This window comes from Tamandua tetradactyla, chromosome 15, assembly GCF_023851605.1.
Source record: "Tamandua tetradactyla isolate mTamTet1 chromosome 15, mTamTet1.pri, whole genome shotgun sequence".
Taxonomy (NCBI): domain Eukaryota; kingdom Metazoa; phylum Chordata; class Mammalia; order Pilosa; family Myrmecophagidae; genus Tamandua; species Tamandua tetradactyla.
This window is the reverse complement of record NC_135341.1, coordinates 45,481,827-45,509,458: the sequence shown is the minus strand read 5'-3', so window position 1 is coordinate 45,509,458 and position 27,632 is coordinate 45,481,827. Positions and strand designations below refer to the sequence as shown.

Below are 27,632 nucleotides of genomic sequence, written 5' to 3'. Positions count from 1 at the left end.
ATAAAAGAAATCATAAGAGGATACTATGAACAACTATACGCCAACAAACTAGACAACTTAGATGAAATGGACAAATTCCTGGAGGCACACAAACAATCTACATTGTCTCAGGTAGAAATAGAAGATCTCAACAAACCAATCACAAGTACAGAGATTCAATCTGTCATCAAAAATCTTCCTACAGAAAATACCCAGGTCTATGAGCCAAGGGTGGAAGTGGGAGTGACCTCCTCTGACTATTATACCCAGTAATCTACTCACAGGCTGTTTGCGTCCAGCCTCCAGAATTTTGAGCTGTGCTAGTTTGGTCCCAAGGGAGGAGGGCTTCTACCAGAGGACACCGCAACCATTCCATTGTACTGGAAATATAACTGTCACCTAGTTATCTGGGGTAATGAAGAAAGTTACTCTACTGCCTAGAATAAATAATCTTGATTACCATGGGAAAAACTGAGTTGCTGCTAAACAGCAAAGGCAGACGGAGCTAGAACTCAGAATTTCTTGAGGAACTTCTAGATACTTCCATATCTAATAGCTAAAGTTAATCAAACTTCATCAAGCAAGAAAAGTAAAGTTCACTGAGGATTCAAATCGCTCAAGTACATTACACAGCTAATATGGTACAAACCTTTGATTTGAATTTATTTATAACAGCGGAATCAAAGAATTAGAGATTCCTGATATGCATTATATAGAGGGCTTTGTTGTACTGTGAAAAAAGTTGTTCCTCTATCTGCACCATGGATATAAAATAGTAGTAGATCTTTGTTAAGTAATCTTTGTTAATTTGACAATATGATGGGTGGAAATAGTATCTGTTTATTGTTTTAATTTGCATTTGTTTGAATATGGAAATTAAATGCTTATTTGGCTGAATCTCAGTTCATATCTTTAAAAATCTCATCACAGAACAAAGATCAACTCTCTATTAAAAATGATACAAAAAATTCCAGATTTTGTCAGCACGTAAATTCTATTTATGATTTTACAGGAATAAAAGATTTAATTTATATATACTAAGCAATCAGTATTTCATTTACAGTTTCTTTCATTGCTTCTTCTGCTCAGAAAGGCTTTCCTGGCCTATATTTAAACATATTTTGTCCCAGCTGCTTATGGTCTCTTTTTGGTGTATAATTCTTAAATCCATCTGGAATAAACTTTTATATAGTAAGAACTGATAAAATCATTTTTCCCCACACAGTAAACCAATTTATCCAGAGTAAATATTTCTTAAAATCATTCTTTGTAGAGCCAAGGAGATTTTTTTTATTTCACTAATTACCACATTGACAACAATGCTATTAGGGAAAAAATATCTAGAAAAACTTAATCCATCAATAGGCACTGACATTTTAGGCTCACAGCAAACCTATAGAATGAACTTCAAGAACATTGATGATTTAAAAGCATGACCATATTCAAAGATACATAAAGCCCTATTTTAACAACTGTCACAATCAATATGAATATGAAGCCATCTGGAGAAAGAGATGGCCACTTGAGGGTTACAGTATCAATTTTATCTAATCCTGACAGTTCAATTTCATTGCCTGTTTCATCCTAAATAGATTTAAAGGCTGACATCACAGAACTGTGTTGAAATCTAATCCACAAAAGGCCAGTGGTGATGACGGTAAGCAGGAAAAGATATCTACGCAAAGGTTGTTGTGGCTCTCGACGTTAGGAATCAGTTCTCAGGTAGATAGATAGCACCCTGGTTTGCGCAAAACCCCAGGAGACAGAGGACTTTCAAGGGACTGGTAAGGAAGGGAAAGCACTTTTCCGTATAAACTCCTCATAGGGGATTTTAATTTCTCCCCAACCAGAAGGTCACCTCTCTTCTGCATAACTCTGTACTTCATATAATATATTAGGGACAGTTTATCACAAATGTACTACCTAGACTGCAAAGCACAAAGAAATAAATGCCACCATTTTCCATAGTTTATACCGGCTGCCTCTTTGTTACTGAGAATAGTTTACAATGCTAAGTTTAATCTATAAATTCTAAGAAAATTTGAGTTGACAGCCTTAAGGAACTCTTCAATCCTTAAAAAACTAGGGTAATGCCATCAACACGGTGATAAAACACATCACCTGGAAAACTCTCCCCTCAGAATCAACCAATAAAAGGAAAACCACATTTACTTGGAACTCTGGAGAAAGACAGAGACTGGAAAAGGACTCCATAATAATGAGTCAAAGAAAAATAGAAAAGTAATCTCCAAAATGAGGCATAAGATTTCCATCGATCCCTCCTCTTCACTCAGTCCCGCACTGCTTGGAAGGTACACAGAGGCAACACAGCCAGAGTCCCTCCTACAGAGGATGCAGATAATAGAGCCACTCAGAAAAGTGATATAGAACCTCACATATACTCAGGCAGGGATCCGAGACCAAGGGCAGAAAACAAGGCACCAAGGAGTGCCACATACAAAAGGGCCACAGCACTTTCAGGATCTGCTAAGTATTCCACAATGAGTACATAGCTAGATCTAGAAACAGACTTTAAATCAGACTTTCGGGGATCATCTGAGCTTCAGTGCAGCAGGAAGCATGGACCAGACCGTTGACGAGATGTTCTTCAGAAAGCATCAAAGTGAACAGAACTTAGGATGCATCTAGCATAGCATCTCCTTTTAGAGGAAGGAACTGAAACCCAGAAAGAGGGAGGGATCTTCCCACACCAGGACCAGACCACAGGCCTCCTGACTCCTCCTGCCGTGCTCCTTCCTTTACTCCACTAGGCTGCTCCTTCGGAGCTTCAGCTCCTCATTCCACAGTCTTCACAACAAAGAAAAACACAACCAAACCACTGGTGTAAGAATGCCTCCCAAAGGCACAACCGAGAACCAAACTTAACATCCTTCCCTGGGTTGTACTCAGATGTGGGCAATCTAGGCATCGTCCACACTGCTTGAGTTCCAGAGGTTTCTAAGCTAAAATCACAGTAAAATATTAAACCCATGAAAATCTAGAAAAAAAAATTTGAGATCCAGATACATAAGAGGCCAAAAAACACCCTATAAAAGGCAATTATATATATTTCAAAGTGGTTTAAAGGGGAAATTTTAGGTTGTATATATGCTTCTAGAACAGAAAGTTTTAAAAAATGAAAACACTGGATTGTACAACCCTGTGAACCTTAATGTAAATTATGGACTAGAGTTAATAGTATAGCTATAATATGTTTCAACAACTGTAACAAGGGAACCACACTAATCAATGCTTTATTAGTAGGGAATGTTTCATATGTGGGGGGGTGGCATATGGGAAATATGTATAAACATGATTTTTCTGTAAATATACAATTTCTGTAATTAAAAAAAGTTTTTAAAAACACTACTAATAAAAGCGGAAGCAAATTTAAGTTATTAATGAAACCATCGGAAAATATCATACCTTGCTTGGCAACTGAGCAGCAACATCTCACGGTTATGAATCAAAATATATAAAAGAACCAGGAAGGCTTTTGCTCTAATGGAAGTGGAAGGGCTGTCGAATAAACGGATAATTGTGGAGACAAAATCCTGTAGAAGAGATAAAAAATTTTTGAGACCATGTTAAATAAATGGGTAGTCTCAACTATCAGAGTGAATAGTCTGTAATAATCAAATAAAGATAGGATATCAAATAATATCCACTACATACAATATGAAACCATTTATACGACATTCTGGAAAAGGAACACTGTAGGGGCAGAGAAGAGAACAGCAGCTGCCAGGGCCTGGGGTGGGAGCGGGTTTGACAACAAAAGGCACTCTGCTTTGTTCTATGTTTGTGCTTTCACACACAAAGTCTACATATATGCTAAACCTCACAGAACTGCAGGTAAAAATACATGAATTATATATAAATTTTTGAAGTAATAAAAATTATTTTAAAATATGCATATCAGAGAAGTTCAAACAAAAAAGAAAATAGGGAGTGTGTTCCTGATATCCACAAAGTAGAACTTAGACCAAAAAGAACACTTTAAATGGTGCTAAAGGCCACCATTCACAATTAAGGGAGAAAAAAAGCTGGAAAAAGAACAGTCAATCAAACTGAAGCAACAGGAACAAAATTTGAAGGACACAAGAAGAAACTAATAAGTTAGAAAATAGAAAAACAATAAGTAAATCAAAACACTGACTTTAAAATGTATCAACAAAATAGATAAATCATTGCCCAAATTAATCAAGAAGAAAAAGCCAAAAATAAAAAAATAAAAAGAATCAAAAAGAGTGAACTTACTATTGACTGGCTGCAAAACAGTCATCTGTATAATGTGGAGCAGTAGTTAATATTTTATTGCTGCATAATATTCTACTATGTAAATATATAACAATATATGTATCTATCCTACTGTCAAACAATTGGATGGTTTGGAGTTTGGGACTACTGTAAGTATAACTGCTATGGATATTTTTGTACATCTTCATGAATATATGTATTCACTTCTCTTGGGATATACCTAGCAAAATTGCTAGGTCAAAAAGTAGACAATTCTTCAGCTTTCAAAGATACTCTCTAGGAGTTTTCAAAAATGACTATACAAATTTACATTCTACCATTTATGAGAGTTGCAGATGCATTTAGAGCAAATATTAAATACCATAAATGATGGTAATTAAAAAAATTCTTTCTAGAAATTCTAGTAGTACTCCCTCTAAAGATATCTAAAGTTTTATGAATAGTATAAGCCATCCCTTATTCTAACTTATGAGGGACTACAGATTCATGCCAATGAAAGAAAAACCTATTTAAATCTCCCTGACAAGGAACATGACATAAAATTTTGGTGTAAGTAGTAAGAAACTTCAAAAATGAAAAAGTAAGTAAGTTAAAGATAAACTTAAAAATTCTATTTAAGTACTCTTAAAAGTTATCTTATATATAATAAAATATATCCTCTTAGATTTTATGTTAAAAATGAACCTTATTAAGCATCCACAGATTAAGCATTTATAAATTCAAATTCAAATCCAAAACATATTACTAAAAATATAACTGGTGCATTCTCTTTCATCTTTGAATGCAAGTAAAGTGGTCAGCAAAAAAATAATGAAAACTCTACAGTTTTCAGCTATAGTACATAATAAAAACAACAACAACAACAAAAATCCCCTTCACAGAAAGCAACAAAAAACAAACCATGAAGGGAAAATAAGGTAGAATAGAAATGTATGACCTATAGAAAGAAAACCACAGATTTTTATTGAATAGTAAAAGAATATTTAAAAAGAAGTGCTAGTATAACATAATGACAAAGATCTTGGGACCTAGAGTCAGGAAAACCTAGTACAAATGCCACATTTCTTGACAAGATTATTTAATTTCTCTGTGATTGTTTCCTCAACTAGGAAATAAGATGGAGATAGTTATGCCTGCACATCTCATACATTTTATATGACTGAGGGCTTCTGTTCAAATAAATATTGAAAACTATCATAAAACTGTAATAATTACATTTTTAAATAATGTTATTAAAAACAAAATTAAAAAAAGAAAACAAATACAAATGTATATAAAGATGATTTTAGTAAATAAGGAAAGCAAGGGTGTCAAGTCCACACAATGGGGAAAGAACACTCTCTTCAGTAAGTAGTGGTGGGAAAACTGGCTATCCAGTTGCAAATAATGCAAGAGGACCCCCATCTCACACCACACATAAAAATTAACTCAGAATGACTCAAACACTTATATATAATAGTTAAAATTATAAAACTATTAGGAGATAAGGAAATAAATTCAGGGCACTGTATTAGGCAATGGATGGTTAGATATGGAACCAAGCAACAAAGAAAAATAATTGAGTTTCATCAAAGTTAAATATTTCTGTGCAAAGATATTATCAAGAAAGTGAGAAGACAACCTACAGAATGGGAGAAAATAATTACTAACCATATATCTGATATGGGTTTATTATCTAGAAGATATAAAGAACTACAACTCAACCAGAAAAAGACAACTCAATTGAAAAATGGGCAAAGGGCTTGATAGATATTGCTCCAAAGAAGATACACCCATGTCTAGTAAGCACGTGAAAAGACATGCAACATCATTAGCCATTAAGGAAATGCAAATCAAAACCACAACAAGGAGCACTTCACAATGACTAGGAGGGATATTATTTCTTTAAAAAAAAAAAACATAAAATAAGTGTTGACAAAGATGTGGAGAAATAAGAAATCTTGTTTTTTGCTGGGGTTAAGGTAAAATGTTGCCGATGCTGTGGAAAATAGTTTGATGGCTCCTCAAAAAGTTAACCACAGAAAAGTTAATCACCGAATGACCTAGCAATCTCACATCTAAGAATATATGTTTAAAAACTGAAAGCAGAGACCTGAACAGATAATGTGTACACCAATGTCCATAGCAGCATTATTCACATTAGCCAAAATGTAGAAACAATCCAAGTGTCCATGAGCAAATAAATGGATAAACAAAATGCTGAATATACACACACTGGACTATTATTCAACCATGAAAAGGGATGAAATTCTAAAGTAATACGCATAGACCTTGAAGACACCATGTTGAGTGAAAGAAGGACAGATATAATATTATTCCACCTATGAAATATCTAGAATAGGCAAATTCATAGAGACAAAAAAGTAGAGTAGAGGTTAATCTGGATATGTGAAGGGGGCAGAATGGAGAATTACCACTTAATGGTACAGAGTTTCTATATGGGGTGATGAAAAGTTTTAGGAATGCAAGGTGGTGATGGTAGGACAACACTGTAAAAATAATGAATGGTAATAAATTTTACAAATAAAATGGTTAAAATTGCAATTTTATGTTTTACCTATTTTACCCATTTATATAGGTTATACCTATTTTAAAAATCACTTGCAAAGAAAGGCAAAGGACAGACTATTTGTTAAATGATATCCATACTGTCTTCTCATACTAAAAAGACTCTGAATTAATTTCAAAATTAAATGGGGGAGAGTGACATCGTCAACATGGAAACATAAGACATCCCCTGGTAAACTTTCTCCTCAGAATCAACTAATAAAGGGACAAATTCCACTTGGTTAGAACTCTAGAGGCTGAGAGAAACTGGAGGATTCCACAAAAGCTGAGCTGAATAAAAAGGAAGAAAATATTTAAAATAAAGTAGGAGATTTCCATCTCAGGCCCAACAGTCCGGACGCTTCCACTTCACTTGATCCCAGGCAACTTAGAAGTCACACAAAGGGAACACAGCCTACATCCCTCATGCCACAGATGCAGACTACACAGCAACACAGAGCAGCAATTTGGAACCCTACATATATTCAATCACTGGGATCTAAGTCCTCAGAGAACCAATAAGGAACAGAAAGGGCTGACAAGTGTTGCCTACAAAAGTACCCTGAGAGAGACACAACAGAAGAATTGTTGGCAAGAGATTCATATACACAATCCAATCTCTGCTGGAACAGGTAAATGCAAAACAGACATTTCTGGATTAGCCCCATTTGGTTCCCAGGAAAGGATACCCTAATGAGAAAGATACCAGAAATAGAAAGGCAACATGAGAAAAGGGGGGGCAGGGGTGTTGTGAACTGCTAAAAGACAGGACAGTTTCCAGAACTGAAAAGTGTAAGGGAAAGGGGGCACTGAGTGAGGGAGAGAAATTCATCAAAGGAAATGGGAAGAAAATTTTGCACATACACGAACAGAACACATAAAGGTTCCCAGGTAAGGAGCAGGAGAAAGGAAGTTTTCTCAGAGAGCTGAAACAATTGCACAAAAAGTATCTTAAAAAATATACTGCATATCCACAGCAAGAAACAGATAAAGAGATGAGAAAATCTGAACAGTTAAATACAGGCTGCTCTAAAGGTCCACAATAAGCTTAACAAAGCATCAAACAAGAGCACTAACAGAAAACCAATCAACAATAAAACACTAGACAAGAGGGAGAAACTGAACTGTAGAGTTAACAAATTAAAATAATTTCATGCCCAGACATCAGCAAAAAATTACAAGCCATACTAAGAAATAAGAAAACAGGGTTCAGTCAAGAGAACAAGTTAAAACTTCAAAGGAGACACAGAATTTGGAACAACTAACAAGAAGGTCAAACATATTTCCTAAATTACTTCAAGGAGATGTAGGAAAATATGGATATAGAGGTAAAGGTTTAAGAAAGACAACAAGATCATAAAGAAGAATTTACAAACTTAAAAAGAAATCTAACAGAAATTATGGGGATGAAAGGCACAATAATGGAAATTAAAAATACACTAGAAAGCAGCAAGAGAAAAGCAATTCGTCACATAAAAGGATCCTCAATAAGATGAAGTGCCAATTTCTCAGCACAAACCATACAGATGAGATGGCAGTGGTATGATATGTTTAAGGTACCGAAAAAGAAAAACTGCCAGCCAAGAATTCTTTACCTGGCAAAAACGTCCTTCAAAACTGAGGGAGCGTTTAAAATATTCATAAATAAACAGAAACTGGGAAAGTTGGTCACCAAGAGACCAATCCTACAAAAATACCAAAAGGAATTCTGCAGGCTGAAAGGAAAAGATGGGAGAGAAACAGAGGCTTGGAGAAGAGTATGGAAATAAAGATTATCAGTAAGGGTAATTAAAGGGTAAAAAAAAAAAAAAAGACAAAAATAAGATATAGCATATAAAAACCAAAGGATATGGTTAAAGTAAGTACTGCCTTTACAGAATAACATTGAACTTAACATTTTAATTGTGTCAAAAGGCAAATTGGCAGAATGGATAAAAAGCATGATTTTCCACTGACACAGCTGTTATATCACATGGAATTTATCCTAAAAAGGGGGTGAACAAAAGTGAAGAACAAATAAGCTTCAGAGATTTGTATGCTCATAGTAGAACAGGAAACAATCTCAACATTCAAAAATAGGAGATTATTTAAGTTAATCATAGTTGTAGCCAAGACCTCATCTAAGCAATACCAATCTCAACTTCCTTGTCATGACAAATACCAAGTACATATGTGGAGGGGAAGGGGTACAATGGAGAAGGGAGGTGGTAGATAGAAGTAGCACTGAATGACTTTCACAGCCAGGTTGGAAAAGGGCTACACAGCTTCTGCCTGGTTCTCTTAGAACTCTGACATCATGCTGTAAGGAAGCCCAAGCAGCCTGAAAAGGCAGACATGGAGGGCAACCAAGGCTCCAGCCCCAAGCTCCAGTTAGGTTACCAGTCAAACCTCACACCAACGTACTGGTTATGAGAATGAACCCTCTTGAAGGTTTAATCTCCGGCCACAAGTGAAACATCCTCAACTAACACTGTGGGAAGCAGAGATGACCAATCACACTGAGGCTTGGCCACATCACAAATTTGTGAACAAAATGAATTATGGTTCTTGTTTTAGCCGCTGTATTTTAGGATGGATTGTTACTCAACAATACATAAGTGAAATAGCTTTAATATATAATTAAAAAGAAAGTTTCCTAGGTACAAGCAAAGGTTCATAATTTTATAAATAGAAATTTCTATAAATAGAAAAGAAAGCCTAGAATAAGTGATGAGGTTAATTACACTATTTCTTCTTAATGTAGTGTTATGTAGCATTATGCGGCCATTAGTAAAAATTTTGCAAAACCAAAATGATACACTTAGGAAGAACTTAACAAATATCAAAAATAAAGGAATTTAGGTATGTGATTTATTTGTAAGACAATCACTCTAAGTCCCTTAAGAAAGCGAAGTGTATTGTAAACTTCCAATCTAAGCTAAACTCTAAACGTGTTTTATTACAGCCTTCAATCTAAGCGTAAAACCTTCTTGTGCCCTAAATAAATTCAAAGTTACTCATTTTTAAAGAAATGAGTTCACAATAAAGATTTTGGCTACCTACAACAACTTGCCCGGTGGAAGGACTCCACATTTCATCTTAAGCAGCGAGCACCAGAAAAGTACTAATCTTATGAAAATCGAGGAGGAAAATAATGGGCTACAGGCAGAGACTTAGTGCCAAAGATGAATAATCAAAACTACCTTTAGAAAACAAAAAATGACCTCAGGTCACTTCAGTTTGCAATCCACCAAATATTCAGCTTTAATTTAAATGCATATTGTCACACAGCTCAGCACACATAAATATTGAACGTGAGAGACAGAGCAGAGGTTGTTTAGGTCTATAACCCAAATCAGAGCACAATGAGTTCATACTCAACATTCAAGGCCAGAAGCAAATAGTATTCAGCAGTGATTTATCATCATAACACAGAGGCATGGACATTTCTATCCTAAAAAGATATCATGACATATTTAAAACATTAGGAATGTAACGTGTCCAATATATATAAAGCCTCCATCACAAATAAATCATTTACCAGAATTAAGCAAAAGGATAAAATGATCCCTATAGTACTTGGAAAAATAAAATTACTAGATAATGAAGTCAAGAAATTCAAAATTATCTCTCACAAATCTCAAGGATTAAAATTGATCTTCTCCAAAAACCTGTCATAGCTAGAAATCAATGAGCACAACTTGGCCATCAATTGATAATAGCCTCAAGGAAAAAAAAATGAGAAATGCATATGGAAAACTACGTTGACATTGTAAGGAAAAAAATGAGTAGACACAGCATTCAAATTTTTCAAAAATTTACCTGCATGAAATTTCATAGTGATCTCCCATGGTACTACAGTGTTTTCCTTATCATTAATCACAGTTGTGCTACTAGGACAAAATGCTTAAGTCACAAAAGACCTCAAAGCACTTGCTTCAGTCGAACCAGGCTGCTAAACAAAAACCGGACAATGCCTAGTGTCAAAACTAATAAGAGAGCAAGAAATTAATAAGGTAGTATCTCTAGTCAATATCACTAACACTCAAGGATGCCATCTTACCCATGATCACAAACAAACTCACCCATGAAACGTAATATGACATTAAAAATTAATGTTTACATCTTTAAGTGACCCTCAAAGCCTCTTACATAGATTCGTTCATCTGCCTCAGTTATTATTCCCCTAAGGTCTATGACCTTGAATATACTTGAAGCTGGATAATCAGTAATACATATATGAACTGCATATAACCTTCAAAAGTTGATGTGAGTTTTCTAAGTGGAAAAATTAAAATACAGTACAGCAGAATTTCAAAACTCTTACAGGCTTTCAACTTCCTAACATCAAGAATCTGGCAGTAGTGGGCTAGTCCAAAACAGTGGCTTACTGAGGGTGGAATTTAGTTCATCCTCCAGAGCAGCTAGTAAATAGCGAGGAACAGTACAGAACAACTGCTGGACTCACATCAGTGACGGGACACATAGCATACACCACCAGTATGGACAAGCTGGACCTGCTGCAATTCCACCCAGAAGCATGAGTTTCCCAACCTGCCGAGGCCAGTGCCCCTCCGCCAATGGCTGCTTCCCAGAGGAGAAGGAAAAGAGACTTCACTAACAGCAAGGGGCAGAGCTCAACCAATTCCAATTGTGGAATTAATTTTAAAATTCTGACTACTAAAAATAGGTTTCTAGCTCAGTTGAACCTTCAGTAAAAGCTGAGGTTTCTGGTTTTGCCCTGGTACAGAGGGGGCAGGACAGATGGAAAAAGAAAAGAAAAACAAGTTTTTTTTGGATCATACAGCACAAAATACTTGGTAAGGTCTGGGTCCTGAAGGAAAGGAGGGGACACACAGGATCTGGAGATGCATAGAACAACATACCAACTTAAGCTCTTGACTGGCAAAACCAGGGTACAGGGGTCCCACTCTGAAAAGGATTATTTTTTCATGGCTACGTTTCTACAGCTTGACTGCTCTTAGCATACAATTGCAAGGCTTCTTAGGCTCCAATTGCCCCAGGTAAGGGGGGAATTGAGCTTGTCTGAGAGGTAAAGAGGCTGGTCAGGTAAAAAGGAAGTAATTCCCCATAGGCTGTGTCTTCTCTAGGAGAGGGGTGGGGCCCAGGTCAGGTGAAATCCCTCCCTCAAGGAATTCAGACCCCAGGATCTAGAAAACTGAAATAATTAAACCCAGACTACAACCTCTCCTCTGTCTAAACCACGCCCCCAGCAGGAAGAATCTACTGAAGTTAAAGGCACCACATCACTTTACGCTGCTGGGACCCGCAGGCACACAATGCCACATAGTGAGCAGGACAGGAAAAGCACAGAGTCTAGGGGCTTCATAGAAAGTCTTTCAACCTGATGGGTCTCATCCTCAGAGAAAACCAATGCAGCTAACTCTTTCCTCCTGAGAGGAGGCCACTTTGGTCTGGGAAAATCTGACTAAGGTCTATAACACCTAAGTAGATTCTGCTAAGGGAAAATAAAAGAAAAGGTGCCGTACAGGTAGGGCAAGAAAACAAGAACTGAAAAACTCTGATCTGTTAAACTAAACCTAAGCTAGAGGTCTACAACCAGCTGAACTGAATGTCAAAGAACAGATAACAAAGTCATCCAGCAAGAAAATGCTAGGTAAAAAACTGAAAACAATCTCCAGAATAAACTAATTAAGGAAATTCAGTGTCCAGATTCCAGCAAAACATAATGAATCATACTAGGAAATTGAAGATATGGTCCAGACAAAGGAACAAACCAATAATTCAAATAAGATACAGGAGTTGAAACAGTTAATTCAGGATGTTTGAACAGCCATGGAAAATCTCATCAAAAATCAAATCAATGAATGAGGGAAGATATAAAGAAGACAAGAGACGAGCAAAAAGAAGAACTTTAAAATCTGAAGAAACAAATCACAGAATGTATGGGAATTAAAGGCACAGTAGAAGAGATAAAAAAAATTGGAAATCTACAACGTTGGTTTCAAGAGGCAGAAGACAAGATTAGTGAACTGGAGGCAGGGACATCTGAAATCCAACAAGAAAAAGAAAATATACAGAAAAGAATGGGAAAATATGAGCAGGGACTCAGGGAATTGAATGACAACATGAAGCACATGAATATATGTGCTTGTAAGTGTCCCAGAAGGGGAAGAGAAGTGAAAAGGAAGAGAAAAACTAATAGAGGAAATGATCACTAAAAACTTCCCAACTCTTATGAAAGAATTAAAATTACAGATCCAAGAAGTGCAGCATACCCCAAAGAGAACAGATCCAAATACACGTACTCCAAGATACTTACTAATCAGAATGTCACATGTGAAAGAGAAAGAGAGAATCTTGAAAGCGGCAAGGGAAAGGCAATCCATCTCATACAAGAGAAGCCCAGTAAGACTGTGCAGATTTCTCAGCAGAAACCATGAAGGTAAGAAGACAGTGCGAGGATATATTTAAGATAATAAAAGAGAAAAACAGTCAACCAAGAATTCTATATCCAGTAAAATTGTCCTTCAAAAATGAGGAGGAAATTAAAACATTTTCAGGCAAAAAAATCACTGAGACAATTGGTGACAAAGAGATTGGCTCTGCAAGAAATACTAAAGGGAGTACTAGAGACAGATAGGAAAAGACAGCGGAGAGGTGTGGAGAAGAGTGCAGAAATGAAGACTACCAGTACAGGTAAAAAGAAGAAAAATTAGATATGACATATAAATCCAAAAAGCAAAATGTTAGAAGAAAGTACTGCCCTTACAGTAATAACACTAAATGTTAATGGATTAAACTCTCCAATCAAAAGGCATAAATTGGCAGAATGGATTAAAAACAGGACCCATCTACATGCTGTCTACAGGAGACGCATCTTAGACCCAAGGAAAAATATATATTGAAAGTGAAAAGTTAGGAAAAAACATTTCACACTAACAACAATCAGAAAAGAGCAGGAGCAGTTATACTAATATCCATCAAATTAGACCTCAATTGTAAAACAGAAGACACAAAGAAGGACATTATGCATTAATAAAAGGAACAATTCAACAAGAAGACATAACAATCAAAAATATCTATGCACCGAGCCAGAGTACTCCAAAATATGTGAGGCAAACACTGAAAACAATGAAAAGAGAAATAGACACATCTACCATAATAGCTGGAGACTTCAATTCCCCACTCTCATCAACGGACAGAACATCTAGACAGAGCATCAATAAAGAAACAGAGAATTTGAATAATACAATAAATGAACTAGACTGAACAGACATTTATACACCATTACACCAAACAACAGCAAGATACACCTTTTTCTCAAGTGTTCATGGATCATTCTCAAGGATAGACCATAGGCTGGGTCACAAAGCAAGTCTCAATAAATTTAAAAAGGCTGAAATCATTTATGAAACACTTTCTCAGATCATAACGGAATGAAGTTGGAAATCAAAAATAGGCAGAGGGCCAGAAAATTCACAAATGTGTGGAGGCTCAACAATGCACTCTTAAACAACCAGTGGATCAAGGTAGAAATTACAAGAGAAATCAGTAAATATCTTGAGGCAAATGAATATGAACACAAAACATATAAAAATTTATGGGATGCAGCAAATGAAGTGCTAAGAAGGAAATTCATTGCCCCAAATGCCTATCTCAAAAAAGAAGAAAGAGCAAAAATGGAGGAATTAACTGTTCACTTGGAAGAACCAGAGGAAGAACAGCCAACTAACCCCAAAGCAAGTGTGCTGGTTTGAAATGATGTATGTACCCTAGAAAACCCATGTTTTAATCCTAATCCCATTTTGTAAAGGCAGCGTTTCTTCCAATCCCTATTCAATACTGTATGCTTGGCACTGATTAGATCATCTCCCTGGGATGTGATTAAATCAAGAGTGGTTGTTAGGCTGGATTAGGTGACAACATGTCCCCAACCATTTGGGTGGGGCTTGATTAGTTTCTGGAGTCCTATAAAAGAGGGAACATTTTGGAGAAAGCGAGAGATTTGGAGAGAGCAAAGGAATACTGTAGCACAACAAAGCAGAGTCCACCAGCCAGTGACTTTTGGAGATGAAGAAGGAAAACGCCTCCCAGGGAGTTTCATGAAACCAAAAGCCAGGAGAGGAACCCAGCAGATAACGCCATGTTCACCATGTGCCCTTCCAGGCAAGAGAGAAACCCTGACCGTGTTCGTTATGTGCCTTCTTACTTGAGAGAGAAACCCTGAACTTCATTGGCCTTCTTGAATCTAGGTATCTTTCCCTGGATGCCTGTGATTGGACATTTCTATAGAGTTGTTTAATGGGGACATTTTCTCGGCCTTAGAACTGTACACTAGCAACTTATAAAATTCCCCTTTTTAAAAGCCATTCCATTTCTGGTATATTGCATTCTGGCAACTAGCAAACTAGAACCGCAAACAAAAGGAAAGAAACAATGAAGATTAGAGCAGAAATAAATGAAATTGCAAACATTAACAATCAAGAAAAATCAACAAAACCAGAAGTTGGTTCTATGAGAAAATCAATAAAATCAATGGGCCCTTAGCAAGGTTGGCAAAAAGAAGAAAACAGAGGATGCAAATAAATAAAATTGGAAATGGAAGAGGGGACACAACCACTGACACAACAGAAATAAAGGCAATAATGAGAGGATACTATGAACAACTTTATGCTAATAAACTAGACAATGTAGATGAAATGGACAACTTTCTAGAAAGGTCTGAACAGCCAACATTGACTCAAGCAGAAATAGACAACCTCAACAAACCAATCACAAGTAAAGAAATTGAATTAGTCATTAAGAGGCTCTCAAAAAAGAAAAGTCTGGGACCAAATGGCTTCACATGTGAATTCTACCAAACATTCAAGAAAGAATTAGTATTAATCCTGCTCAAACTCTTCAAAAAAATTGAAGATGAAGGAAGGCTACCTAACTCATTCTATGAAGCCAACTTCACCCTCATACAAAAGCCAGACAAAGATACTAGAAAAAAAGAAAATTAGAGACCAATCTCTCTAATGAATATAGATGCAAAATCTTCAACAAAATCTTTGCAAATCAAATCCAGCAGTACATTAAAAGAATAAAAAAAAAAACAGCAAAGGCAGGGGGCAGGCTATCGTGGCTCAGCAGGTAGAGTTCTCACCTGCCATGCCGAAGACCTGGGTTCAATTCCCAGTGCCTGCCCATGCAAAAAAAAGAAAAGAAAAGAAAAAGAGCTACACACCATGACCAAGTAGGATACATACCATGTATGCAAGGATGGTTCAATATAAGAAAATCAATTAATGTAACACACCATATCAACAGATCAAAGCAGAAAAAACACATCATCTCGACTGATGCAGAGAAGACATTTAGCAAAATTCAACATCCTTTCTTCTTGAAAACACTTCAAAGGATAGGAATAAGAACAGAACTTCTTCAACATGATAAAGGGAATATATGAAGAACACACAGCTAACATCATCCTCAATGGGGAAAATCTGAAAACATTCTCCCTAAGATCAGGAACAAGACAAGGATGTCCACTGTCACCACTGTTATTCAATATTGTGTTGAAAGTTCTAGGCAGAGTAATTAGACAAGAAAAAGAAATACAGAGCATCAAAATTGGAAAATAAGAGATAAAACTCTCACTGTTTGCAGACAGTATGATACTAAATGTTGAAAATCCCAAAAAATCCACAGCAAAACTACTAGAGCTAATAAATGAGTACAGTAAAGTGTCAGGTTACAAGGTCAATACTCAAAAATCTGTAGTGTATCTATATACTAGTAATTAGCAATCTGAGGGAGAAATCAAGAAAAAAACTTCATTTACAATTGCAACCAAAAGAATAAAATATTTAGGAATAAATATAACTAAGGAAACAAAAGACCTATACAAAGAAAACTGAAAGAAATTGCTAAAAGAAATCACAAAAGACCTAAATAAATGGAAGAGCATACTGTGTTCATGTACTAGAAGACTAAATAGAGTAAAGATGTCAATTCTACCTAAATTGATTTATAGATTCAATGCAACACCAGTTAAATCCCAAAAACTTATGTTTCAGAAATAGAAAAAACAATAACCAAATTTATCTGGAAAGGCTGGGTACCCCAAATAGCTAAAAATAATCTTAGAAAGAAAAATGAAGTCCGAGGTCTCACACTACCTGACTTTAAGGCATATTATGAAGGTACAGTGGTCAAAACAGCATGGTAGTGGCACAAAGACAGATACGCTGACCAATGGAATTGAACAGAGTGTTCAGACATAGACCCGCTCATCTATGGACAATTGATAAGACAGTCAAGCCAACTTACCTAGGACAGATCAGTCTTTTCAATAAATGATACCTGGGGAACTGGATATCCACATGCAAAAGGATGAAAGAGGATCCATATCTCACACACTATACAAAAATTAACTCAAAATGGATCTAAGACCATAAAACTTTTAGAAGAAAACGTAGGGAAATATCTTATAAATCCTATAATAGGAGGCAGTTTCCTAGATCTTACACCCAAAGCATGAGCATTGAAGAAAGAAATAGATAAATGGGAACGCCTCAAAATTAAACACTTTCGTGCATCAAAGAACTTCATCAAGAAAGTAAAAAAACAGTTTACACAATGGGAGACAATATTTGGAAATGATATATCACATAAGGGTCTAGTATTCAGAATATATAGAGAGATTGTTCAACTCAATAGCAAAAAGACAAACAACCCAATTTAAAAATGGACAAAAGACATGAACAGACACTTCTCAGAAGAAGAAATACAAATGGCTAAAAGGCACATGCAAAGATGCTCAATTTCCCTGGCTATTAGGGGAATGAAAATCAAAACCACAATGAGATACCATATCACACCCACCAGAATGGCCATTATCAATAAAACAAAAAACAAGCGCTGAAGAGGATGTAGAGAAAAAGGCACACTTACCCACTGTTGGTGGGAATGTAAAATGGTACAACTGCTGTGGAAGGCAGTTTGGCAGGTCCTCAGGAAGCTAAGTATAGAACTGCCATATGATCTGGCAATACCATTGCGAGGTATCTATTCAGAGGATGTGAAGGCAAGCACATAAATGGACATTTGCACACCAATGTTTATAGCTGCATTATTTACAATTGCTGAGAGATGGAAACAACCCAAATATCCATCAACAGACCAGTGGCTAAACAAGCTGTGGCATATACATATGATGGAATATTATGCAGCTGAAAGACAGAATAGTCATGAAGCATGAAACAACATGGGTGGACCTTGAGGACATTATGCTGACTCAGATTAGCCAGAAACAAAAAGAAAAATTCAGTATGGTCTCATTGATATGAACTAACATTAATGAATAACTTGGAGAATTTCAGTTAAGAATAGAGGCGTCAAGAGATAGAAATAGGGTAGAATTGGGGTAACTGGAACTGACACGATACAGACTGTGCAACAGGAATGATTGTAAAAATTCAGAAACAGATAGCACAATATTACCTAATTGTAGCACAATATTGTTAGCAAGCTGAATAAAGCTGATTGTGAGAATGATAGGGGGAGGAGGGCTGGGAGCACAAATGAAACCAGAAGGAAAGATAGACAATAAAGACTGAGATGGTATAATCTAGGAATGCCTAAGGTACAATGATAGTGCCTAAATGTACAAATTACAAAATGTTTTTGCGGGTGGTGCAACAGTGGCTCAGTGGCAGAATTCTTAACTGCCATGCCAGAGACCCGGATACAATTCCCAGTGTCTGCCCATGCAAGAAAAGAAAAATCAGAAAAAAATGTTTTTGCATGAAGAAGAGCAAAGGAATGTCAATATGCAGGGTGTTGAAAATAGATGGTAATTTGTATTTTAAAACTTTAACTTATGTGTGAGACTACAGCAAAAATGTTTATTTGGCACAAAATCTTATTTTAACTAGTGCATTTCCTAATATAACTTACATGGAGAGTTTAATTGAACATCATAATTATATGGAATCTTGTATAAGGCATGAGATTTTGTAAGTTTGTCCAGAGTGATGCCCTGATAAATCCCAGCATGATTTGAACAGTGAATAAAAAAATATTTTCAAAGACCCCTTGGGGGGAATGACAAGAAAGGAGGAAAATTCGACTTCTCCATTTGGAGAAAACTCTGATATTTTCACAAGCAATGAGGACAACCAAATCAATAGGCCGAGCCCTCAATCTTGGGGTATATTCATATGAAACTTATCCCCGCAAAGGATATACTAAGCCTACTTAAAATTAGGCCTAAGAATCACCCTCAGAGAACCTCTTTTGTTGCTCAAATATGGTCTCTCTCTCTCAGCCAACACATCAAGCAAACTCACCGCCATCCCCCTCTCTATGTAGGACATGACTCCCAGGGGTGTAAACCTCCCTGGCAACGTGGGATAGAAATCCTAGAATGAGCTGGGACTCAGCATCAAGGGATTGAGAAAAACTTCTCAACCAAAAGGGGGAAGAATGAAATGAGACAAAATAAAGTGTCAATGGCTGAGAGATTTCAGAGTCGAGAGATTATCCTGGAGGTTATTCTTACACATTTTATAGATATCCTTTTTTTAGTTTAAGGTGTATTAGAGAGAGGCTAGAGGGAAGTGCCTGAAACTGTAAAGCTGTGTTCCAGGAGCCATGTTTCTTGAAGATGAACGTATAATGATATAGCTTTTGCAATTTGACTATGTGATTATGAAAACCTTGTGTCTGATGCTCCTTTTACCTACAATATTGACAGATGAATAAAAAATATGGATTAAAAATAAATAAATAATAGGGGGGACATGTCAAAATAAATTGAGTAGATCAAAATACTAGTAAACAATGAAAGGGAGTAGTAAGGGATATAGAAAAAAATAAGGGGAACAAAGGTTAAAATCTTGTGATTAGATGGAAACACTAGTGGTCAATGAGAGGGAGGGGTAAGGCGTATGGTATGTGTGAGTTTTTTCTTTTTATTTCTTTTTCTGGAGTGATGCAAATGTTCTAAAAAGTGATATGGTGATGAATATACAACTATATGAAGATATTGTGAGTCATTAATTATACACCAATACACAGAATGTTTGTATGTTAAGAATGTTCATGTTTGTATGTGGTTTTGGTTTGATAATACAAAATAAATTAAATTTAAAAAAGAAAGCAAAAAAACAAAATCCTGGACACAGAAGTCAGGTGAGGTTGGATGATTGACAACCCATGTCAAAATGCCTGGAGGACAATGCTTCCTGACACCACAAGGAGAGGACACCAAGGCCTGAGACTTCTGAGACCTCGCCCGGGGAATTTCTTCTGAATCTTCTTGCTATAATAAGATAAAATCCTTAAAAAAAAAAAAAGATAGTTTCTCTTCCCTAACAATTTTTTTTCTGAGACTGCATTTGAAAGGGAAGGGTGATTCTAAAAGTCAAGAAAATCACTCTTCATTGTCATTTTCATTAAAGTCATCATCATCATCATCTTTCCAGATACAAGACAGTTTTTCTCCACCCTGGAGCCACTGTACTGAAACCTGTTGGAGTTTATGTCCAATGTCCTGTCTGCACCATTTGTCAAATCACTGGTAGAAAGCCTTGCACCACTTGAAGGTGAACCTGATGATGTGACAAAGACACTACTGATTGATCCTTGCGTCATTTCTGTCACATAAGGTTCCAGAGCTTTGGGTATCAAACTTTTTGCCATTTTAAGGTCTTTGGCTAAACAGCTTCTTGATTCTAGTCTACAAATCATTCCCATTTGCTTTAATACTTCTATGTCATTGTGAATTTCAAATGCGTTGTCAAAATTAAAGAAATATGCAAATTTGTCATTAGAAAAACAAAAGAATCTAGCACTGAATTTTGTTTTTTATGTAAGCTCTTTTTTTAAGCCATATCTGTGATTTATTCACAGAGCACTCTACTTTTTTACTTTACTTTTCATATACTTTCCCTCTTTTCCTTCCAATTGTCTATAAATAGAAATTTTTGAAAGCCGAACCATGAAAAAGTATTTCAACTAACTTTGAGATCGCCTCCCAACTAAATAGGTAGGCTTAAAGTCATCTGTGAAGATCTACAGACTGAAAGAAGACAACCAGTTTCAAGAAACTTAAGAGAAAATTTTAAAAGGGTAACATTTTAAAATATCTTCTACATGTAATACTCCAGCTAATAATGCAAGCTGCTACAAAGGAAACTAATTGTATGGACTCCCTAGCAGGGCTAAATCATACTGTGACTCCCTTTTGGGCAATCACAAAACACCACATTACAAACCTGCCAGAATACTTCCATTAAGATATATGTGATAATGTTCAAAGTGTGATAGTTTAATAGTTCATACTATTTTCATTGAAGGGTATTAGTGCCTGAAATCTCAGTTCATGCTGTGACTTTCTGTAAGCTTTAAGAAGAAATAGGAAAAATACATCCTACAGTGTTTCTATCCTCAAATACATTTCTGAAGAAAAAAAGCAAGCTTAACATTGCAAATGATGCTAAAATGTAAACTAAAGATTTCTTCATTCCATTGTTAATAAACTTTAACTTCACAAAACACATCATAATTTTAAAAGAAATTCTCCACTTCCCCTCCCCCAAAATGAACTCACAAATGAATACCATGAGCTGTTACAATGCTTTCCCTTTCAAACAATATTGCATGTGCAAAAAGCTACACAAATGGTAACAGATTATACTGCCTAACATCATCATCACAACCACCCACAGAAAAAAAAAATCAAAGAGAAAACAATTGAAACTTCCCCAGATATCATCCAAAAATTCAAAAGTGAGGAAAAAAAAAAAGTGTAAAATATTATAACATACTCTGCTACAAAGTCATTCCTTTAATTGAAACTGATATATTCGAGCCTATAGAAAAGTAGAGTGGTTTAAAAGTCCATTCAGTTCCATCAAATCTTAATATCTTAAACATATACATCCAAATTCCTTTTTAAAAAAGAGACAATGTAAATTAGGCACAGATGAAGTCCCTGGACTGTCTCTATCTGATTCCACTGCCCTCTCTCCATTTTAAAAGGTAAGTACTCTGTCTAGTGCAGTTTATTGGCACAGATGTTTCTGACAACATAATTATGTACCTATGAAAATATAAAGAAAGATTTTGCATATTTTTAATTTCGTATGTATGGTATACTATACCTAGCTTTCTTCAGTGCACCTTTTCACTCCATTTTGTTTATGAGATTTATCCATGGTAAACTTTTCAGTCTAGATTGTGCATTTTAGTTGCTGTACAGTATTCTAGCACATGGATATTGTATAATTTATCAAATCTCTTGGTAAATTTCTTACATTATTGCAAACAATGCTGTGCTGGTTTGAAACTATGTATGTCCCCTAGAAAAGCCATGTTTTAATCAAAATCCCATTTCATAAAAGTAGAATAATCCCTGTTCAAAACTGTATGTTTTTTTCAGGCAAAAAATCACTGAAAGAATTTGTGACCAAGAAACCAGCTCTGCAAGAAATACTAAAGGGAGCACTAGAGACAGATACAAAAAGACAGAAGAGAGAGGTGTGGAGAAGAGTATAGAAAGGAAGACTATGAGTAAAGGTAAAAAGAAGGAAAATTAGATATGACATATAAAATCCAGAAGGCAAAATAGTAGAAGTACTACCCGTGCAGTAACAACACTAAATGTTTATGGATTAAACTCCACAATCAAAAGATATAGACTGGAAGAATGAATTAAAAAACAGGACTCATCTATATGCTGTCTCTACTCAAAGGACATGAGGGCAAGGACACAAATGGACATTTGCACACCAATGTTTATAGCAGCATTATTTACAATTACCAAGAGATGGAAACAGCCAAAATGTCCATCAACAGACGGGTGGCTAAACAAACTGTGGCATATACATATGATGGAATATTATGCAGCTGTAAGACAGAATAAAGTTATGAAGTATGTAACAACATGGATGGACCTTAAGGACATTATGCTGAGTGTGATCAGCCAAAAACAAAAGGACAAATACTGTATGGTCGCACTGATATGAACTGACATAAGTGAATAAACTTGGACTATTTCATTGGTAACAGAGACCATCAGGAGATAGAGTAAAATATTGGGTAATTGGAACTGAATTACCCAAGGGATACAGATTGTGCAACAGGACTGAATATAAAAACTCAGAAATGGACAGCACAATACTACCTAACTGTAATACAATTATGTTAAAACACTGAATGAAGCTGAATGTGAGAATGATAGAGGGAGGAGGGCTGGGGCATAAACGAAATCACAAAGAAAGATAGATGATAAAGATTGAGATGGTATAATCTAGGAATGCCTAGAGTGTATAATGATAGTGACTAAATGTACAAATTTAAAAAATGTTTTTGCATGAGGAAGAACAAAGGAAAATAGATGGCAGTTAATACTTTAATATTTCAACTTATATGTGAAACTAAAGCAAAAAATGTTTATTTGGTACAAATTTATATTTTGACTAGTGCATTTCCAAATATAACTTATGCAGACAGTTGGTTGAACACCATAAGTATATGGAACCTTGGGTAGGACATGAGATTTTGTCTGGTTTGTCCAGAGTGATGCCCCAATGAATCCCAGAGTGATTTGATCAGTAAGAGGAAAAGTGTTTGCAAAGTCCCCTTTGGGGAATGGTGAGAACAGGGGAAAATTCAACCTCTCCAAGTTGAATTCTTGATATTCTCACAAACAGTGTGGACAACCAAAGCTACAGGCCCTGCCCCCAGTCTTGGGGGTTGTTCATATGAAACTTAACCCCACAAAGGACAGGTCAAGTCGACTTAAAATTGAGCCTAAGAGTCACCCCCAAGAGTCACCCCTCCTTTCTTACTTAGATGTAGCCTCTGTCTCCACAACAAGTAAACTCACCATCCTCCCCCTGTCACTGGTTATAAAGGAGACAAAATGGCTTACTCAACATTTACTTAAAAGTACCAATACCAATAAAAATCAAAATGTAACTTACCTTCCTCTATATTTAATTGTACATGCATTTTAGTTAGATATATGAAATATTAGTTATACATTATAAAACACTTACAAAATCATATTATTTATTGCATCTTATATTTCTGTCTTTGTAAAATACCCCATTTGAAGCTAAACAAAATCTGTGCCTGAGCTTGAGGGTAAAAAAACAAACTGCTAAAATCCTCAGACTCTCTTATCACAACTTATACAACAAAACTACTCAAGTGGCATTTTTTCTAATACACTGATGGTAACATTTAATGACTCTGAAAATTTAATAGCATAAACTAGATACATAGATTGTTGAAAAAAAATACTTTCTCTTAGGCTTAAAATTCTTGGTAGACTCAAAATCAGACTAATTAGAGTAAGCACAGGAAGTGACCGCTAATTGCACCTTCCCCAAATCAAGCCTACTGTGTAAACTTGGCTTTTAAATTTGGCAGTCATTCATATTACTGAAATTTTAACTTTTATTATAAAAAAATTAATGTGTTACATTTAGGGCAGAACCATGACAAACAGTGTATTTAAGTGGTTCCATTCTATGATTCTGAGCAGCGTTGCCTTCACCATGTTCTATAGGAATTCAATTTGAAAGGTGTCCTCCCCCTAAAACAAATAAAGAAAAACTGGTTCCATACATTTTTTTAAAATGCTACACACTAATGAAGATTCTCCTCATGAAGATTCACAATACATATTAGCATATTTTAAACTGTGAGAAAGTGTGCAATTGAAAATGTTTCACCTTTGACCCAGTGCTTCCCAAACTTATATATAATCATGGTTCACTTTTTTCACTTGCTAACACCTCAGTAAGGCTAATATCCCAAGGCAGGACTTCTCAAACCTTAAAGTTCAAGCAAATCACTGTAGATTGTATTGCATAGTAGACAGATTCAACAGATCTGGGGTGAGACCTGGGAGTCTACATTTCTAACAAACTTCCAGGTGATGCCAATGCTGTTGGGACAGGGATCACTCTTTAGCAAGGGGCTAGAGTGAAGAGACTTTGAAGACTATTATAGAGACCTGCTTATAGCTATACCATTTTGTGATATAAATTTAATAGTTACTAATTCTGTATATATCTGAAGAATAGAACAGGACTAAGTTAAAACAGGGAAAGGGGCTCCAAAGGTGATCTGGACTGGCAGTGTTAGACAAAGGAATAACACTGGGTTAAGCCTTTCCTCAGCTGTTGCTAAGGTGTTTCGCCCTTCTGAGAAAGCTAAGGCCACATCACTATGAGGCACACACTTCAAACGGCAACCACGCCCAGCAGCCACCTGCCTAGAACTCACACCACCATTAGCACCATCTCAGAGCTCACCTGCATCTACTTGGCCCTCCCCCTCCACAACAATGAGCTCCCCTTCACAGAGGGCAAGATTGAGACCCTTACTAAAGCAACTGCTGTAAATGTTGAACCCATCTGGTCTGGCTTGTTTGCAAAGGCCTTGGCCAACGTCAACATCAGGAGTCTCACATCTGCAATGCAGGGACTAGTGGACCTGCCCCAGCAGCAGGTACTGCACCAGTGGGAGATTCAGCCCCCTCCACCACTGCTGCCCTACCTGAGGAGAAGGTAGGAGCAAAAAAAGAAAAATCTGAGGAGTCTAATGATGAGATGGGCTTCAGCATTTTCACAAATTCCTTTTGAAACATGTTCAGTGAAAAGCTGAACTCAAAAAATTAAAAAACTGGGTCAGAGTAAGCAGAGAATATGAAGGGAAGCAGAGAATATGAAGGGAACTCTCTCTAAGAAAAGTAAAGGGAATATAGGTGGAGGCAGAGGTTGATGGTGAAAAAGAAACACTAGCACACAGGAAGGACTCTTAAAATTTATAATTTTTCATCTCCAAAATAGGGACAAAGTAGGCAGAAGCTGTTTACTGGATTTTTACTTTAATCACTAAAAGACTCTTATAATGTCTTCAGATGATTGCTATGTAGCACAAAAGTTTGGCAATGTTCAGAAAGTCCCCTTGGAAGAAAAATAAATTCTACAAGATAACACTACTTGGTGAACTACTAAAATTGTAAAAGGAACACAAGATTTTCTTTTTCATAGAGATAAGGTAAAATCTAAGTCAAACCTTCTCTTGGATCAGTCTTTGAAGATGAATCCCACAGGACAACATGGCAGTGAATAAGGTCAGCATGTACTGCTGAACTTTGCAGATGGCAGAGGCCAGAGAGGTTATTATTGAGTTTAGTCCCACCTTCTCAATAACATTCTGGAAGGCAGTAGGAGAATGGCGTGTGATTCTACACAAGGCCTGCAGAGAAAGGAGAACAGATTTATCAGAAAAGTCCAAGTGCATCGACTATGCTCCCAAAAGATGACATATGCTTCTGTGTAAAGGAGTAGAAGATCCTTATGTTTCTCCTCCACTACTTATTTTGGTACAACAATGTAGGGAAATTTAAACACATTTAAAAAATAAAACAATAATCCAGCTGTCCATAAAAACTGAAGTTGCATAAAGCAGATACTATTACAATAATAATCATAAATTAACAAATTCATAAGTCAATATAGAATTACTTCCCTTTGAGTAACAGAAAGCACTATTAGGCACTATCTTTTAACAGATGCTGAGCTAAGAGTTAAAAAATAGTCATAAAAGTCAATATCCAACATTTAGTGCAAATTTACCATGTGAGATGCACTGTAGGAGAATACCTGGGGATTATCTCATTTACTTCTCCTGACAATATATAAGAAAAGCATTATTATTATCTTCATCTTAAAAATGATAAAACTAAGGCATAGAGCATTAATGTCACTTGTCCAAAGTCATATATGCATAGTAAGAGTTGGGAAGCTGGGGTTCAAATCGAGGCAGTCAAATCCCAGAAATATTCCTAAATTGCTCACAGACTATTAGAGATGAAACTTACAATTAATAAACTAACGGAAGTTGTAAGTGTTGTAATAGAAGCAGACTCAATTACTTAGGCTTGGAAAAGGAAGACAATCTAGTTAACCAAAGCTACATAAGGAAGGTGACGCTCAGTTTTTTAAATTAAAGTAAGTAAGAAATGGACAGGTAGAAAAGTGATTGAGTGCTAGCCAGAGAAAAAAGAACAAGTATTCCCACGGAAACAAATACAAACACACAGCATGTTCTAGAAGGATAAGTTGGCTGATGTGATTACAAGATACATAAGGAAAAGGAAAATCTAATGACACCTCTAAAAAAGTAGGCTGGAGTCAACTGATATACCAAGCAGGAACTTTAAATGTTATACGATAAGCAATGAGAAGCCCTCAAAAATTTTTAAGTAAAAAAGAGGGATGATCATGTCCTGATAGGAGGCTCCAAAGAGAGAAATCAACTTAAGTAAATTAGTTTTACCACAGCACTGACTATATTAAATGTCATATAACATTCTTCTCCCCAATTTGTTTTAAATGGATTTATAACCTTAATGAAAAGTCACATACAAAATTGTTAGAAATACTAATGTCATGAATGACTGGGATGGCACTTCCTCAAAGTGATGAGGAAGAAAAGAGAAGGCCTTTCTCCATCCCTCCTTCCCTCTCCTTAAAGGGGCAGGTGACCATCTGACTGGGTTAGCCCCAGGACACATGGGAGGCCATGATGATTAGAAATAGAGGCTGGGTTCTGCCTCCGCCTCCAAGCGATAAGCTAATTCAAAGTGTGACCCTTTTGGACAGGCCAAATCATCTTATTTTCTCTTCTGCCTTTGACAGCCAGGTAGAGGTAAGGAGAGAAGCCACTGAAACCTGGAAACTCCAACCCTGCTGAGCAGAATATTCTGCATTGAAGGTGAGAGATAAATAATAACAATATGATTATTATTAATATTAATATTATATTAACATTACTAAATATAAATAACAAAGTAGAACTAAAGTTATATC

At 36.1% G+C, this 27,632-nt stretch overlaps 1 protein-coding gene and 1 pseudogene across 11 annotated transcripts in view; one reads left to right on the top strand and one right to left on the bottom strand.

The window, feature by feature from the left end:
• ULK4 (unc-51 like kinase 4) overlaps positions 1-27,632 on the bottom strand; it is a 749,242-nt gene that overhangs the window by 539,969 nt on the left and 181,641 nt on the right. For 10 of the 11 annotated variants that reach the window (XR_013162830.1, XM_077129714.1, XM_077129706.1 and 7 more), the window contains 2 exons: positions 25,834-26,016; positions 3,406-3,533 (listed from right to left, as the gene is read on the bottom strand). Coding sequence is in view for 10 of the 11 variants with exons in the window: in XM_077129714.1 (XP_076985829.1) it covers positions 3,406-3,533; positions 25,834-26,016 (311 nt within the window). In the remaining variant the exon portion in view is untranslated. The remainder of the gene's footprint in view (positions 1-3,405; positions 3,534-25,833; positions 26,017-27,632) is intronic. The other variant, XM_077129713.1, reaches the window with a different exon arrangement.
• Positions 24,982-25,397, top strand: LOC143657751 (large ribosomal subunit protein P1 pseudogene; annotated as a pseudogene).